Genomic DNA, 12,974 nt, shown 5'->3' on the forward strand with positions numbered 1-12,974 from the left:
ATGCTAATGTATTTCAGTAAGTGTTTTTAATGGGTAAACAGCTGGTCAAGAGTCCAGTTTCACTGTGGGCCAATGGAGTGGAAGAGTTGTGGTAATGCAAGTAAAACTCTGGGGATGCTTTAGAGATGTGAAAGACTTGATGCAGATGCTGGGTCTTTCCAGGCAAGTATCTTGTCTCTAGTGATGGCAATCACTTGATATTTCAAAGAAAACTAAAAATCTGGCAGCCAGCAGATGTGACTCAGTTTGCCTCTAACAAAGGTTTTGTGATGATCTAAGTCTCTGGGCTTAGGAACGTCTTGTTATGGCAACAGGTGAATCATGAGCTGCTGTGTATCATCCTGAGTGTGCCAATACCAGATGTCAGATTGGAGAAGGACAATTAGTTGGAGATTCTCAGGAGGAATTGGACAGTGCCCCCAAAACAGAGCTCTCAAGCAGAGCTCAGCACAGCCTGCACTGAGAGTTTCCATGCACAGACAGTTGTTCTTTGTGGCTGGGGAACACCCTGGCCTTCCTGCTTGTAAAGCTGCCACTTGGATGCTGCAATAGCCTCCCCTGAAAGCTTAATCCTCTCCTTGAAAGAGTACTCACGCTAGCAAGGTGTGTAATGCTAGCCAGTAGCAATAATTTTCTGAGCCGTTGCCTTTTTTCTGCCTGCAACAGTTACTATAAAATACATTCCTTGGGGAGTGTCAGAATGCTACAGGTGTTACGCGTGCAAGCAAAGTATTAAAGATTTAAAAAAAAGACACAAAAACTCTTTCTGTGGGTTATATTTGCCTTAGGCTTTTATCTATCTATCTGTATATAAAGGCTTCAACAGAGCTGTAAAAATGCAAGCAGTGTCTTTTTGAGAGCCTTTGTGTATGGGTACATATACATGCGTGTGCTTTTTTTCTTCTTGGCAAAAGGAGCAGTGTCAGAACACACACAGTGGGATGCAGGCCATTCAGTAATTGTGTTGTGTGTGTGTGTGCATGCACGCTGTTCTTTGAAAGTGCAAACTGCTGCGGGAGAGGCGTTGGAACCACATGAAAGGGCTGCAGCTCCAGGGCAGAGCAATCAAGAGGGTGCTCTCCTGCTTTTTTTTTTTTTTTTGGCTGGATGTGAATGGAAGGAAGGCGGTGTGCTGCCTTCAGGATGGAGCTCTGCATCTCTGGAAGGTTCTTGCTTTCCCCTGACTTGTGTTGTGTCTCGGGAAGGATGCTGTGTGTCTTCTGCCTCCGTGAGAACAGAGAGGCACAGCTACCTGCAGCGTGGCCTCGGCTGGAGATCAGGGGAGCACAACGGAGTGTTAGATTCAGCATGTATTTGTTATTTAACTGTTTATAAGATGTAAACTATGTGACAAGACTTCTAAATACTGAGCACTTCTTACTTGCATAAGCAGTTTAATATGAGGGCAGGCTTGCAGGAGCAATTCCTGCAGTATTTCTTCCTGGGGCTCCTGACCATGCACCATCCACTTTGTAGGGCACTGCATCGTGTTGCTCTGAGTACAGGCCGTGGCTGACAGACCAACAGGATGAAGGCGCTCAGCGTCCATCGCCACTACCTGAATCAGGTGACACAATTTGTGCTGACTCAGTCCCATACTGTGACTGGCTTTTGAAAGCAGCTCACACCCTGGGATGGAACTGCAGCAGCAACACAGATTATGGGGTATGTTAATATATAATTAATGGTAATGATACGGACGGTGGGTTATTACAGGGTAGCTGCCGTGCGTGAGCTCCGGCCTCCCCTTGCTGCACAGAAGCGGGCACCTGTGGGCTGAGAGGCTGGGGGCTGTGGGAGGTGGGTTCAAAGCAGCAGGCTGCAAGATGCAGCATGCCGGGGGGTGTGGGGCACCCACGCTTTTGGATGCTGGGCCGGGTGCTGGCAATCTCTCCGCCCACGGCCAGGTTAGCTGTCTTGCCCCAAAGCAGGTTTTTTTTTTTTTTTCCCATGCCAAAACAATTTGGCAAATTGCAACCCAAATTTGGGCTGGCGTGACAACAACTTCAGGTGGGTGAAATCTCATGTGGGGGCAAGGCTTGCCCTGCTCTCTGGCTCTCCAGGACTGGGCGTTTCTTGCAGGAGGCTCCTGGACCTAGGGGTACAGCCAAGCCCCAGGAGGCCCTGCAGAATCTGCATAGCTTGGGGATGCTTGGCTGCTGGGGGGATGGCCCAGTAGGGTTTCTCTATTGGGTCAGCTCAGGACCAATGCTGCCTGGTGGCCAGCTTGCCCAGCCCTTGAGTTCATGGTGCTCCATGCTAAGCTCCATGAGCAGGTTGGGATGGGGATGGAAGCTGCCATCAGTGCAGCTCCAAGCACAGCAGGGCCTCTGTGTGGCCGGCGTCTCTGGGCAGCAGCGGAACCAGCCCTGAGAACGTCTGCAGAAACAATAGCAATTGTTCTCCTTCTTTGTTCCCTTCCCTCCCCGGATGCTGCAAAAGAAGGAGCTGTGCGGGTGGGCAGAGTGTGCTGCCCCTGCACCGTGCTGCCCTCAGCCTTCTTCCAAGAAGTGTGTTTGGATGTCGGGCAGTGCCTCGGCACTGGTCTGTAAACATGGGCAGCTTGAGCTGACAAAGCCTGAATCATCACTAACAATAACATGAGCTGTCTATGGGGAAAGCAGTGCAGTTGCACCGTGAGTTGCTTTATGGCACAGGGCAGGATATCTTCTTGCAGCAGCAGAGCAGAGTGGCTCTGACCAGGTTTGGTGCCTGGGTTAGAGAATCTCCGGCTACTGGTAGGGCTGGTGTGATTTAGGATCAGGGAACATCCCAGAACCACAGAACATCCTGGGCATGTGGGCACAAGTCCTGGGACTTCCCTGCTTTGGTTTCTCCATCCATTTGTCACCCATTGGCTGCCTGCTGCAAGGCCAACACCGAGAGCTTCCCATGTAGGGCAGGAGGCTGTTAGCTCTGTCTGGAAGCCCGTGGAGTGCTGGTGCTGCAGCAGGTTGGGAAGGTGGGACCAGAATTGCTTCTGGGAGCCAGCAGCAATGCATGCAGTCGGAGCGCTTTGTGATTTTGCAGTGGCATTCCTAAAAATGGTGCCTTTTGCAATCCACGTGGCCCTTCGCCAAAACTTTCCTGGCAGAACCCCTCCAAAATTTCTGGGAATGAAGTTTTTTAAGTGGGGATGGAGTTAACGGCAGCTGCAGTTGCTGGGTGCTGCTGACAGGTTTACTGGCGTGGGGATTTCTGCGGGCTGGCCTTGGGGAGCCGCAGCCGCTCCACGGAACGTGGGAAAGGATCTTGACTCGGAAGAAAGAGCAGAGCTGAGGAAGGGGGATGCCAGCACTGGGTTTTCTGCCTGCTCCCATGTGGTGATTTGTCTCTCATGTTTGCTGGGAGCATCAGCCAGGAGCAAACCCATGCATTCCATCCTCACTGGGCTTCTCTATGATCCCTGGGAAGGACCTGGGTCCTTCCCGAGCACCCAGGGAGCAGTTAGGCTGTGGGCAGGACCCCTGCAGTGATGCATGCGTCCTTCTCGCTCTGTTCTCTGCGTGTGAGCTCTGCTTGAAATGTGCTGTCCACAGACATGCTTCTCAACCTTTCTTCATCCAGGGATGGCCCAGCTTTTTTGGGAGAAGTCCAAGGATCGTTTTGTTCAGAGCTGCCACATGGTTTTATTTACAACCCGTAGGAACTGGGCAGACATCTCCTCTGTTTGTCTCATTCTGTCCTCTCTCAGTTGCTTGTGAGCACAGGAATGTGCATGTGTGCTTAGAAACAGCTCTGCAGCCCTATTCCTAGTGCTGCAGGGACAAGGAGCAAGTCTTGGGCTGAGCGCAGCCATGGGCGTAGGTGCTCCCAAGCCCTTGTTCAGCAACGCAGGTTAGTTCCCCAGGGCACATCACCTACAAGTTCCCAAGCTGAAGAACAGTGAAAACCCGTTGGGGCTGTTGCTGTCCCTCTCCTCACCAGCTTCCACCTCAAGCTGTATGGCCAGCACGTGAGGTTTGTTCTCCCATCTCTTGACATTCCTGCATCTCTCTGCTTTTGCAGGATGCAGAAGCAACTGTGACTTTGAGTCTGCTGATGTCCTCCTTGGCTGCCAGTGGTGTTTTAGCCAGTGAAGTCCCCAGTCCCCCCAGAAGTCCCCAGGTGGGAAGCCTTCCCTGTTGGTGTTCAGGCAGCACGTACAGATCTGGCCGCTGACGCATGTCCCCACATGCTGCCAGCTCCCCAGGCCATGCTAACGTGACACACGTGTGCAGCACTGCCACGTGGGGTGACTGCAGGGCTGTGGGGCACAGTGGTCACTGTAAGGATCGGGCCGAGGGCTGTGTTGGCATGTGCACCTTTGGTGGTTTGTCTCCAGAAAAGTCCTGCTTTGCTTCTTGATGATTTGTCGTTTTGTGCTGGCCGTCAGCTTTTCATTCTGCAGTTTGCCTTGCAGGAAAACTTTGGGGCGGGGGGAGCTAATTTCAATTGTTCGGAGGATGGAAGTGACTTGCTTTGTGGCAAGAGGAACCAAGCAGCGCTCGCAGTGCGCAGAGAGTTTTTCCACTGCTGTCTCCTGTTTGAGCGCTGTGACTTCGAGGATTTCTAAACTGGTACTCGGCACATCTCTGCCCTCCCCATAGCAGGTCCAGCTGCGATGCCCAGCCCTAGGCTGGGAGCTGTGCCCCGGGCGTGGGCAGAGTGACCAGACATCACCTGCAAAGGAGGGAAATGTCCCTCGTAGGGTCTGGCTCTTGGAGCAGGGTGTAGCAAACTGGAGGATCTGCCCAGTACAGGCTGGGATTGCTGCCGAAAGCCTGGTGCGTTTGGGGGAAGCATGGTGCTCACCTTGGCCTCTGTGGGCAGGGGCCGATGTCCTGCCTTCCTCCATGTGACCTCAGAAAAATGAATCACTGAAACTGAAAGGAAGTGAAAGAAAAAAAAAAAAAAAAAAAGAATCCCTCCCAAAAGCCGCCTTCCAGAGGGCTGGGCACAAGATAAAAGCTCTCTGAAGGAACGGGGCTCCTCCTCTCCCACCGCCGTCTTCCCATTTAAATGTCTGTGTGCCGCGGCCAGCCCAGCACAGCCTGCAGCCGGGCAGTGCCCACGCAGGGGCAGGGAGAGCCGGCCCTCAGCCCTGCTCCGACGGACGATGCAAGAGCACCCAGAGGGCTGAGCACCCCCAAGGCAGCCCCATGTTGGCCCCGCTGCTGCTCTGGGCTGTCCTCCTCCAGTGGGCGTGTGGCAGGGGTGGCAGGAGCTGGCAGCACTGCACAGGTAGGAGCTGGGGCTGGCGGTGCGGGCAGGAGCTGCAGAGGTTGGTGATGCTGGGATATCTTGCAGGACTCCTGTGCTGCCAGGGCAGACCCTGGGAAGCACGCTCTACGGGGAGCCCCACGAGGGCAAATCATCAGCCTCTGCTCGGAGCTGGGCTGCATAGGTGGTGTGAGTCTCTGGGTGAAAGATGCATCCTACATCCTCCCGGTGGCAAAATCTCTTGGAACATTCTGTCCCATCTCCTTAAGTGCTTGGGCCCAGGTTCGGTGTGCTCATGGCTTGTCTTAGGGTGAAACTGCTTCCAGCTGCTTTTCAAACCACTGGGAGCTGTGATCGGTAGCAACAACTGATGTGGGAGGGAAAGTGGGACTCACAGCTTTGATTCCAACAGGAAACCACCTTGGTGAGGTCGCATCCTTGGCTGCTGAATGTGGGCACAGCCTCCAGCCCAGCTCCAGCCCTTCTTCCCACTTGTAGGCTCATCCTGGGGCTGTGAAACCTTTCTGCAAACCCAGGACTGAACTCAGCCTGTGCTTTTTGCTGGATGAAGTGGGAAACGTGCATTTCATTTTGATCCTTTCTGAAAACAAGGTGCCCAAGGCAGGATGTGCTTCCCCCAGAGCTGGTTCTAGTTCAGAGAATCATAGGGTTTGGAAGGGACCTCTGGAGTTCATTGAGTCCAATCTGCTAATGCAGTTTCTCTACTGTAGGCTGAGCAGGAAAGCATCTACATGTGCTGGCCAGCCTCGCTCACAGCCCCTCCTGCCTGGCTGCCCCGAGCCCACGCAGACCAGGCTGTAGGAGCCCAAAGCCCATCAGTGGGAATTGTGACGAGCATAGGGCCATGGCTCGCATCAGGGACTGCTGCTTCCCAGATGTGTGCAAGCAGAGCTCTGTCTCCTGGTGCTAGTTTTTCCATCTGGATGATGCCCCGGGGCTGCGCATGTTGTTTTCTCCTCTGGGAAAAGGGATAATTACTTAATGAAGGTTTTTAGGCTCTGCCAGGGAAGCATGTGTGCGTGTGTGCAGCGAGGGCTGGGCCGGGAGAGCCCGTGCCCGGCTGGCAGCCTGCATTTGGGGCCGCTGTCACCCTGCCCGCCCGTGTTCCCGCAGAGCTGCGCCCGCTGGACGTGCTGGCAGAGCTGCTCCCCAGCAGCGGGCCGGCCCGCGGCGTGCGGGTGCTGCAGGCGCAGGGGCTGAGCGGCCTCCAGCTCCGCGCCTCGAGGCCCCGCGCCCTGGCCTTCCCCGCCTCGCGCCTCTTCCTGCACTGCGACCGTTTCCCCGAGGAGTTCTCCATCATCGTCACCCTGCGGGTGCTCGCCGTCCCTACCAAGGTGAGCGCTGCCGGCGGGCCTGGCCCCGCGTCGGGCACGAGGCCGGGCGTGGAGCGTGTCGGCCTCAGTGCCGTGTCCTCCCGCAGAGGAACGAGTACATCTTCACGCTGATGGCAGAGGAGAGCCCCGGCGTGCTGGTGGGGCTGCGCTACTCGCCCAGCAAGCTGCACTTCCTCTTCTGGAGCCCGGAGCGCGCCGGCGGCTGGCAGAACCGCGTCACCTTCCGCAATGTCTCGCTGGCCGACAGCCGCTGGCACACGCTGGTGCTGGCCGTCTCCGGACAGTCCTTCTCGCTGTCGGTGGACTGCGGCCTCCCCAAGGACGTGTAGGTCGGGCTGTGGGAATGCAGCAGACGGGGCTCTCCTCTGACCCTGCTGTGACGCTGCCCTCTGCCCATCGCAGGGTGGTCGAGACGCCGTTTCCCGCTTCTCTGTCAGTGAAGAGAGCCAGCTTCTACCTGGGCAACAGGAGGAGGAGGAAAGGCTTCTTCACGGTAGGGTCCTGGTGGGCATCGGGATGGCTGTGGGATGGAGGTCCCCGGGCAGGGACCCCACACGTGGCTGTGGGGACGCCTCTGTTAGGCTGGTGGCACTCGGAAGCACAGAGCCAGCTGATGGCACGTTCTTACTGATAGAAGGGTTATGTCCAGTCCTAACCGGTGATTGGGAAACATGGTGGCAGGGAAAGTCACCTGCGGCTCACACAGCCCTTGCCAATGCTACTACCTTGCCAGCTGTTACATTGCCCGAGGGCAGAGGTTTTGGTACCTAACACACAACTGAAAAATGCAGCCCAGTGGAGAAGGAAGCGAATGGGCCTCTGGTGGGAAGCTCAGATGATGTATTCCCGCAGCTCCCATCCCTCAGTCCCACTGGATATGCTGCCCATCCTGTTCTGCAGGGCTTGCTGCGGCAGCTCGTCCTGCTGCCAGGAGCCGATGCCACCCCTCGCATCTGCACAGCCCTGAACCATCAAGCCACAGCGCTCTCCATCCCTGCAGTTCTCCAGGATGTCCCGGTGAAGGCAGTGAGCAACGAGGTGCTGAAGTACCCGCATGGTCAGTAGGAAGCTGTGGGCTGCTCTGAGCTTAGGAAGACAAGGAAGGGTGGGGGAACCGGGGCAGGTGGTGGGCACAGCTGCAGAGAGAATGGGACTGGGTCCAGCGGGTGAGATGGGGTTTGATGTCCCTGGGTAACCTGGCAGTGATGGGCTCACACTGCTGATTCCTGGGGGTGTGAGCAGCGAGGTTTCTGGCTTTGTGCCGGGATGCCGTCCCCCTGCTCCCCGATGCCCATCAGAATCAGAGTGGCATGCCCAGTTCTTCCTCCATCTTAAGGGTGCCCACCTTGTTCCATCTGTGCCCAGGAACCAACATGAAGGTGACCCTGGGGTCCCGTCCACCCTGCACCAAGCAGGAGAAGGCACAGTTCTGGTTCAACGCCTCCCGGAGAGGGCTGTACCTCTGTGATGGCAGTGCCTGGATCTCCGTGCTGGAAGGTAATGATCAGCCTCATGCTGTGAGCACCCAGCTCTGTGGGGCAGGGGGAGTTCCTCCAGGGCCTGGGATTCACCCTGCCAGCACCTTGGGGCAGGACAGCCAGGCTCACCGAGAGCTGTGCCACACATGCTGGGGGTGCTGCAGCAGGATTGGAACTGTGTGGTCTTTGAGGTCCCTTTCAACCCAAGCCTTTCTGTGATTCTGTGCTCATCACAACCGGAGACGACAGTGTGTGCAATAACAGTGAGTCCATGTCCTTCCAGCTGTGGTGGCCTTGCTGCACAAAGTCACGGGGCAACCAGGCCCTGCAAAAAGGGTTCCAGTCATTCATAGATTATCCTGAATTAGAAGGGACCCACAGGGATCGCTTAAATCCAACTGCAGGGCTTTTGAGTTTGAACCTGACCCCTTTTTGTGGTCTTCCAGTCAAGCAGCGGCTGGACTACGTGGAAGAATACCAGGACCTGGTGACCAACTCTGAGACAATGGGTGTTGAGGTCTTCACCATCCCGAGGGTTGGACTGTTTGCAGCCACTGCCAACCGGCACAGCCCCCCGGATCAGCCATCTATAAGTGGACCGATGGGAAGTTTGTACTCTACCAGAACATCCCCACCTACCAAGCTCAGTCCTGGAAGTATTTCACCATAGGCAAAAAGGTGAGGCTGCTTGGAAAGGTTATTTCAGGGCTGGACCAAATATCAGGTGCCCAACATTAGCTTCTCCTCACCCAGCTTCCTCCAGGGCACTGTCTGCTTCCAAGGGCTGGGAAACCTGCAGTGGCGCTGGGTGAGGGCATGAGGAAAGGAAATGGGGGGGAGCTGGCAGCCCCCATAGGGAGCATAGCCACCTGGAGGGATCCTGGGGCCATGCTCAGGGTCAGGGATTGGGTCTGCATTTGTTTCCAAAGAAGAAAACCAAATCCCTTCTTATTCTGAGTGTGTTTTTGGGCTTTACATGGAAGAAGCAGCCCAACATGTCAAAAGCAGTGGAGTTTTTTTGGCCTGGAAAATGTTTTCTTTCAGGGCACCATTATCATGACTCTGGTTATTATAGCTGTGATTCTTATTTTCATAATTTGATCTACTTTACCCCATGGGAAACTTTGTGGCTCAGGCCCTCACATGCCCACCTCCCCTGCCCCCTCCAGCCAGTGTCACCAGCATGGTGACACACTCAGCCACACATCCTTGTCCCCACTGAGCTCCAAGACACCGTGGTCACCCTGCCTGGAACACTTGGGTGGGCTGCTGCTGCCACACCTGCCATGAAAGTGCTGGTCCTCAGCCCAACCTTGGGCAACTGTGGAGGCCAATGAGAGCAAAACCTCATCCTTGCCCCATCTCCATGGGTCTCTGCAGACCCCACTGTGTCCCTGGGGTGCTTTGTGCTGCCTGCGGGCTGCTCAGGGCCACATCTGAAATGGAGAAAACTGAAGTGTCCTGCCTTGTTCTTTTTCAGATCTTCCTAGCAGTGGCTAATTTTGAGCAGAATGACAGGGGGCAGGAGTTCTCTGTAATATACAAGTGGAGCCACAGGAAGGAGAAGTTCGTCACCTATCAGAGGATCACCACGCACAGCGCAAGGGACTGGGAGGCGTTTGTCATTGAGGGAGAGGCTTTCCTTGCAGTAGTCAACCACAGAGAAGGTACCCAACCCTTGTTCTCAGAGCCAGTCCAAGCCCAATCTGGGCCCTAAACCAGTCTGTTGCTGGACATCAGATCCACCGCACCAGAGAAGGGCCCTCTGGGGGACAGGCACATCAAGCAGGGCTAAGGACCACCCTCACTCCCTCCAGAGCTGAAATACTGTGTAGTCAGACTCCTTGCAGGGTCTCGTTTCTCTTGCAAACCAGATGTTCTTCATTGCACATCTCTGTCTCCTTCAGGGAATAACCACAACATAGACAGCGTGATATACAGGTGGAACCCGGCCACGGGGCTCTTTGAAACCAACCAGACAATCCCAACCTCTGGAGCCTATGACTGGGAATTTTTTGCTATTGGGCCTTATTCCTTCCTGGCCGTGGCCAACACGTTTAATGGCACATCCACAAACATCTATTCTCACATCTACATCTGGCTCAGTGGCTCTTTCCAGCTCTTCCAGTCTATCCTGGTAAGGTCATCCACCCGCCAAATGCTGCTTCTCCATTCTTCCTCTGGGCTGGGACAAGCCAGGGAATCATTTCAGAGGCTGATCCTCTTAGACTTCTGGAAAGGCAGCAATGGACTGACCAAGGGAGTTTAGATATGAGGGAAAACTTCTCAGAAAGAGCAGTGAGGCACTGGCACAGCTGCCCTGGAAAGTGGTGGGGTCATCGCCCATAGAGGTGTTCCAGAGTCATGGAGATGTGGCACTAAGGGACACGGGCAGTGTGCGTGGTGGAGTGGGTTGGCACTGAGATCTTACAGGTGATCTTACAGGTCTTTTCCAACCTTAATGATTCTCTGAATTCTCTGAGTCTTTTTTCCTTGGGGGGGGGGGGGTTTAAGAGCAGGTCACCTCCCCACTGCCCCTCCAGCAGGTCCCACTGCTTCCCAGCACTTGCATCACATATGCTAGCCCATTCCATGACAGCTTCTCAGGTGGCTTCTTTCTCCACAGACTTTTGGGGCTGCTGACTGGGAGGTCTTCCACATTGGGGACAGAGTCTTCCTGGCTGTAGCTAACAGCCATAGCTACGACAGCAGGATCCCAGCGCCCTCTAACTTCTATGCCATCAATTCCTCCATCTATGAGCTGAACATCACTGCCCAGATGTTTGTCAAATTCCAGGACCTCCTCACCTACAGGTACCTGTGCAAGGAGCTGGGGTGTTGCTCAGTCCATGGCCTTCCCCTGAACACCCCATAATACACAGGGGTCTCCTGGAGGGTTCATGCTCACCTCCTGTGCAAAGGGACGTGGAGGAGGGCAATGGGAGACAGGTCCTGGGCAGCAGATCCCAGTGGAGCTGGAAAAGCAAGAGATGGGGATGGGATGGCCAGGTGCAAGAGCTCAGTGTGGGCTGAGCACATCTCACCCACCTCTGCCTGCTTCATCCCCTAGTGCCCTGGACTGGGAGTTCTTCTCAGTGGGAGATGACTACTTTCTGGTGGTAGCAAACTCCTTTGATGGCTTCACCTTCTCCATTAACAGCATTATCTACAGGTACTGCTGCATGGCTGGGGCAGGGCGAGCTCTCTGCCAAACCTGGCACAGCCCAGGAGTTGGGATGTGCCTGGGGGGAGTAGTGGGACATGGGTACAGCAAGGGGATGGTCCGGAGAGGGCACAGAATGGGCACAGGGGGATCCTGCTGCTTCTGCTCCCCACTTCTGCCAGGCTTCCAGGCACAAAGGGCATCTCCCACCCCCAAACCACCGTGGGATGATGAAAGAAGGTGCAAGGCCCCCAGCTGACTATCCTTCCCACACAGGTGGCAAGGCTATGAAGGCTTCGTGGCAGCTCACCGCCTTCCCACTGTTGGCTGCAGAGATTGGGAGGCATTTAACACCACAGAGGGCTCCTATCTCCTCTACTCCAGTGCCAAGGAGCCCCTTTCCAAGGTGCTCAAGCTGAAAACCACCTGAGGTGCCTGAGGCACACTCAGCTTCCTTGCCAGGATGCGAGTGGGCTGGCCACTGAGGTGAGGACGGACCGAGGCACACTGAGAGCCTGGGCACAGCTGCAGTATCCGTGGGGCTGTGTGTGCCACAGGACAGAAGGACGGGAGCTCCCAGGTCAGCCATCTCCAGCCAAGGGTCCCAGAGCTCTGCTATGGTGGCTGGAGCTCGTGCAAAGCTAGGGGAGAAGAAGCCTGAGCAGAGAACGTGCCGCTGGATCGGGTGCATGGTGTTGGGAGGAAATGATGTATGAGAAGTTGGGGAAATGCTGGCTTCAGGCTGACTCTGGTTGCCCAGTGCTTGGGGCCACGGTGTGCCAGGGCCCATGGGCCTGATGCTGCCCCACACTCTGTGTCTGGCTGCAGGCTGTGTCTGCAGGCTGAGCAATGTGTGTGCATCGTGCAAAGCCATGGATATGTGCTGCAGCTGGCAGGCAGGTGTTGTGTCACTGCCAGCATGGTGCAGGTGGCAGGGCAGGCCACCCTGACATTGGCACTTGTTCAGAGGATTTGGAGATGTGTGTTGGCACATCACTAGCATCTACTGTCCAGTCTGATGCTGGTTGTGCACTCCTTTGCACATGGTTGGGGATGCTTTTCCTTGCCTTTATCTGGGGGCATCTTTTGCTTAACCAGAGCTCAAATAAACTGCTACACCCCCCACAAGCTGTGGCTACTGGAGCTGCTTTGCTTGCACCGGGGGCTCTTCCTTTGGTCCATGCCCCCCCCCCCCCCAGGGCTCCTTGGTCACCCCTGGGCTCTGCTGGACCAGCATGGGCTTCAAGGAATGCATGAGGATAGGACCTCCTCCCCCTATGCTGATGCCCTGAAACCCAGAGCATCCTGAGCATTCCAGCTCATAACTCTGAAACCTGGACCCTCCAGGAGCAGTGTGACCTCCTGCAAAGGGGCTGGGGGGCTCTGACTGCAGAGCCTGGAGCTGCAGGATGGCAGGGGCAGAAGGGGTCAAGCCTGGAGGAGGGAACTTCTGCAGATCAGGATGAGCTAGGGGAGGAGGAGGTACCTGAGAGGGGTTCCCTGGGTCCCAGACCGCATCAGCCTCTAAAAGCTCAGCTCTCAGTGCAGTGCAAACCCCAAGGGCTTTTCCTATATGCAGGGCTCAACTGAGAAATTGGCACCCAGGACCATATCCTCCTCCTGTGGGGCCAGTGATGCCTTGCATGGAGCTCAGGTCAGGGTCCTCCAGGACACACACAGGGTGCTGTAGGATGGAGTGTTGAGCACAGCCTGGGAGCTTCTGCTCCATCCCAGAGCCAGCTTCAAAATGGGATGTGATGATTAGCTGCTGGGGAG

The 12,974-nt window shown here is 55.6% G+C and overlaps 1 protein-coding gene across 1 annotated transcript; it reads left to right on the top strand.

Moving 5' to 3' along the window:
- Positions 1-146: 146 nt before the first annotated feature.
- Positions 147-12,326, top strand: TSPEAR (thrombospondin type laminin G domain and EAR repeats). The gene is given in 13 exon segments (XM_085232528.1): positions 147-5,223; positions 6,337-6,557; positions 6,644-6,882; positions 6,960-7,050; positions 7,458-7,614; positions 7,923-8,054; positions 8,482-8,601; positions 8,604-8,713; positions 9,516-9,702; positions 9,943-10,172; positions 10,662-10,849; positions 11,106-11,207; positions 11,475-12,326. Coding segments are annotated over 13 exon segments (2,013 nt in total). The 5' UTR covers positions 147-5,141; the 3' UTR covers positions 11,629-12,326.
- The last annotated feature ends 648 nt before the right edge of the window (positions 12,327-12,974 follow it).

This window comes from Meleagris gallopavo, chromosome 11 (assembly GCF_905368555.1).
Source record: "Meleagris gallopavo chromosome 11, MGAL_WU_HG_1.1, whole genome shotgun sequence".
NCBI classification, from domain to species: Eukaryota; Metazoa; Chordata; class Aves; order Galliformes; family Phasianidae; genus Meleagris; species Meleagris gallopavo.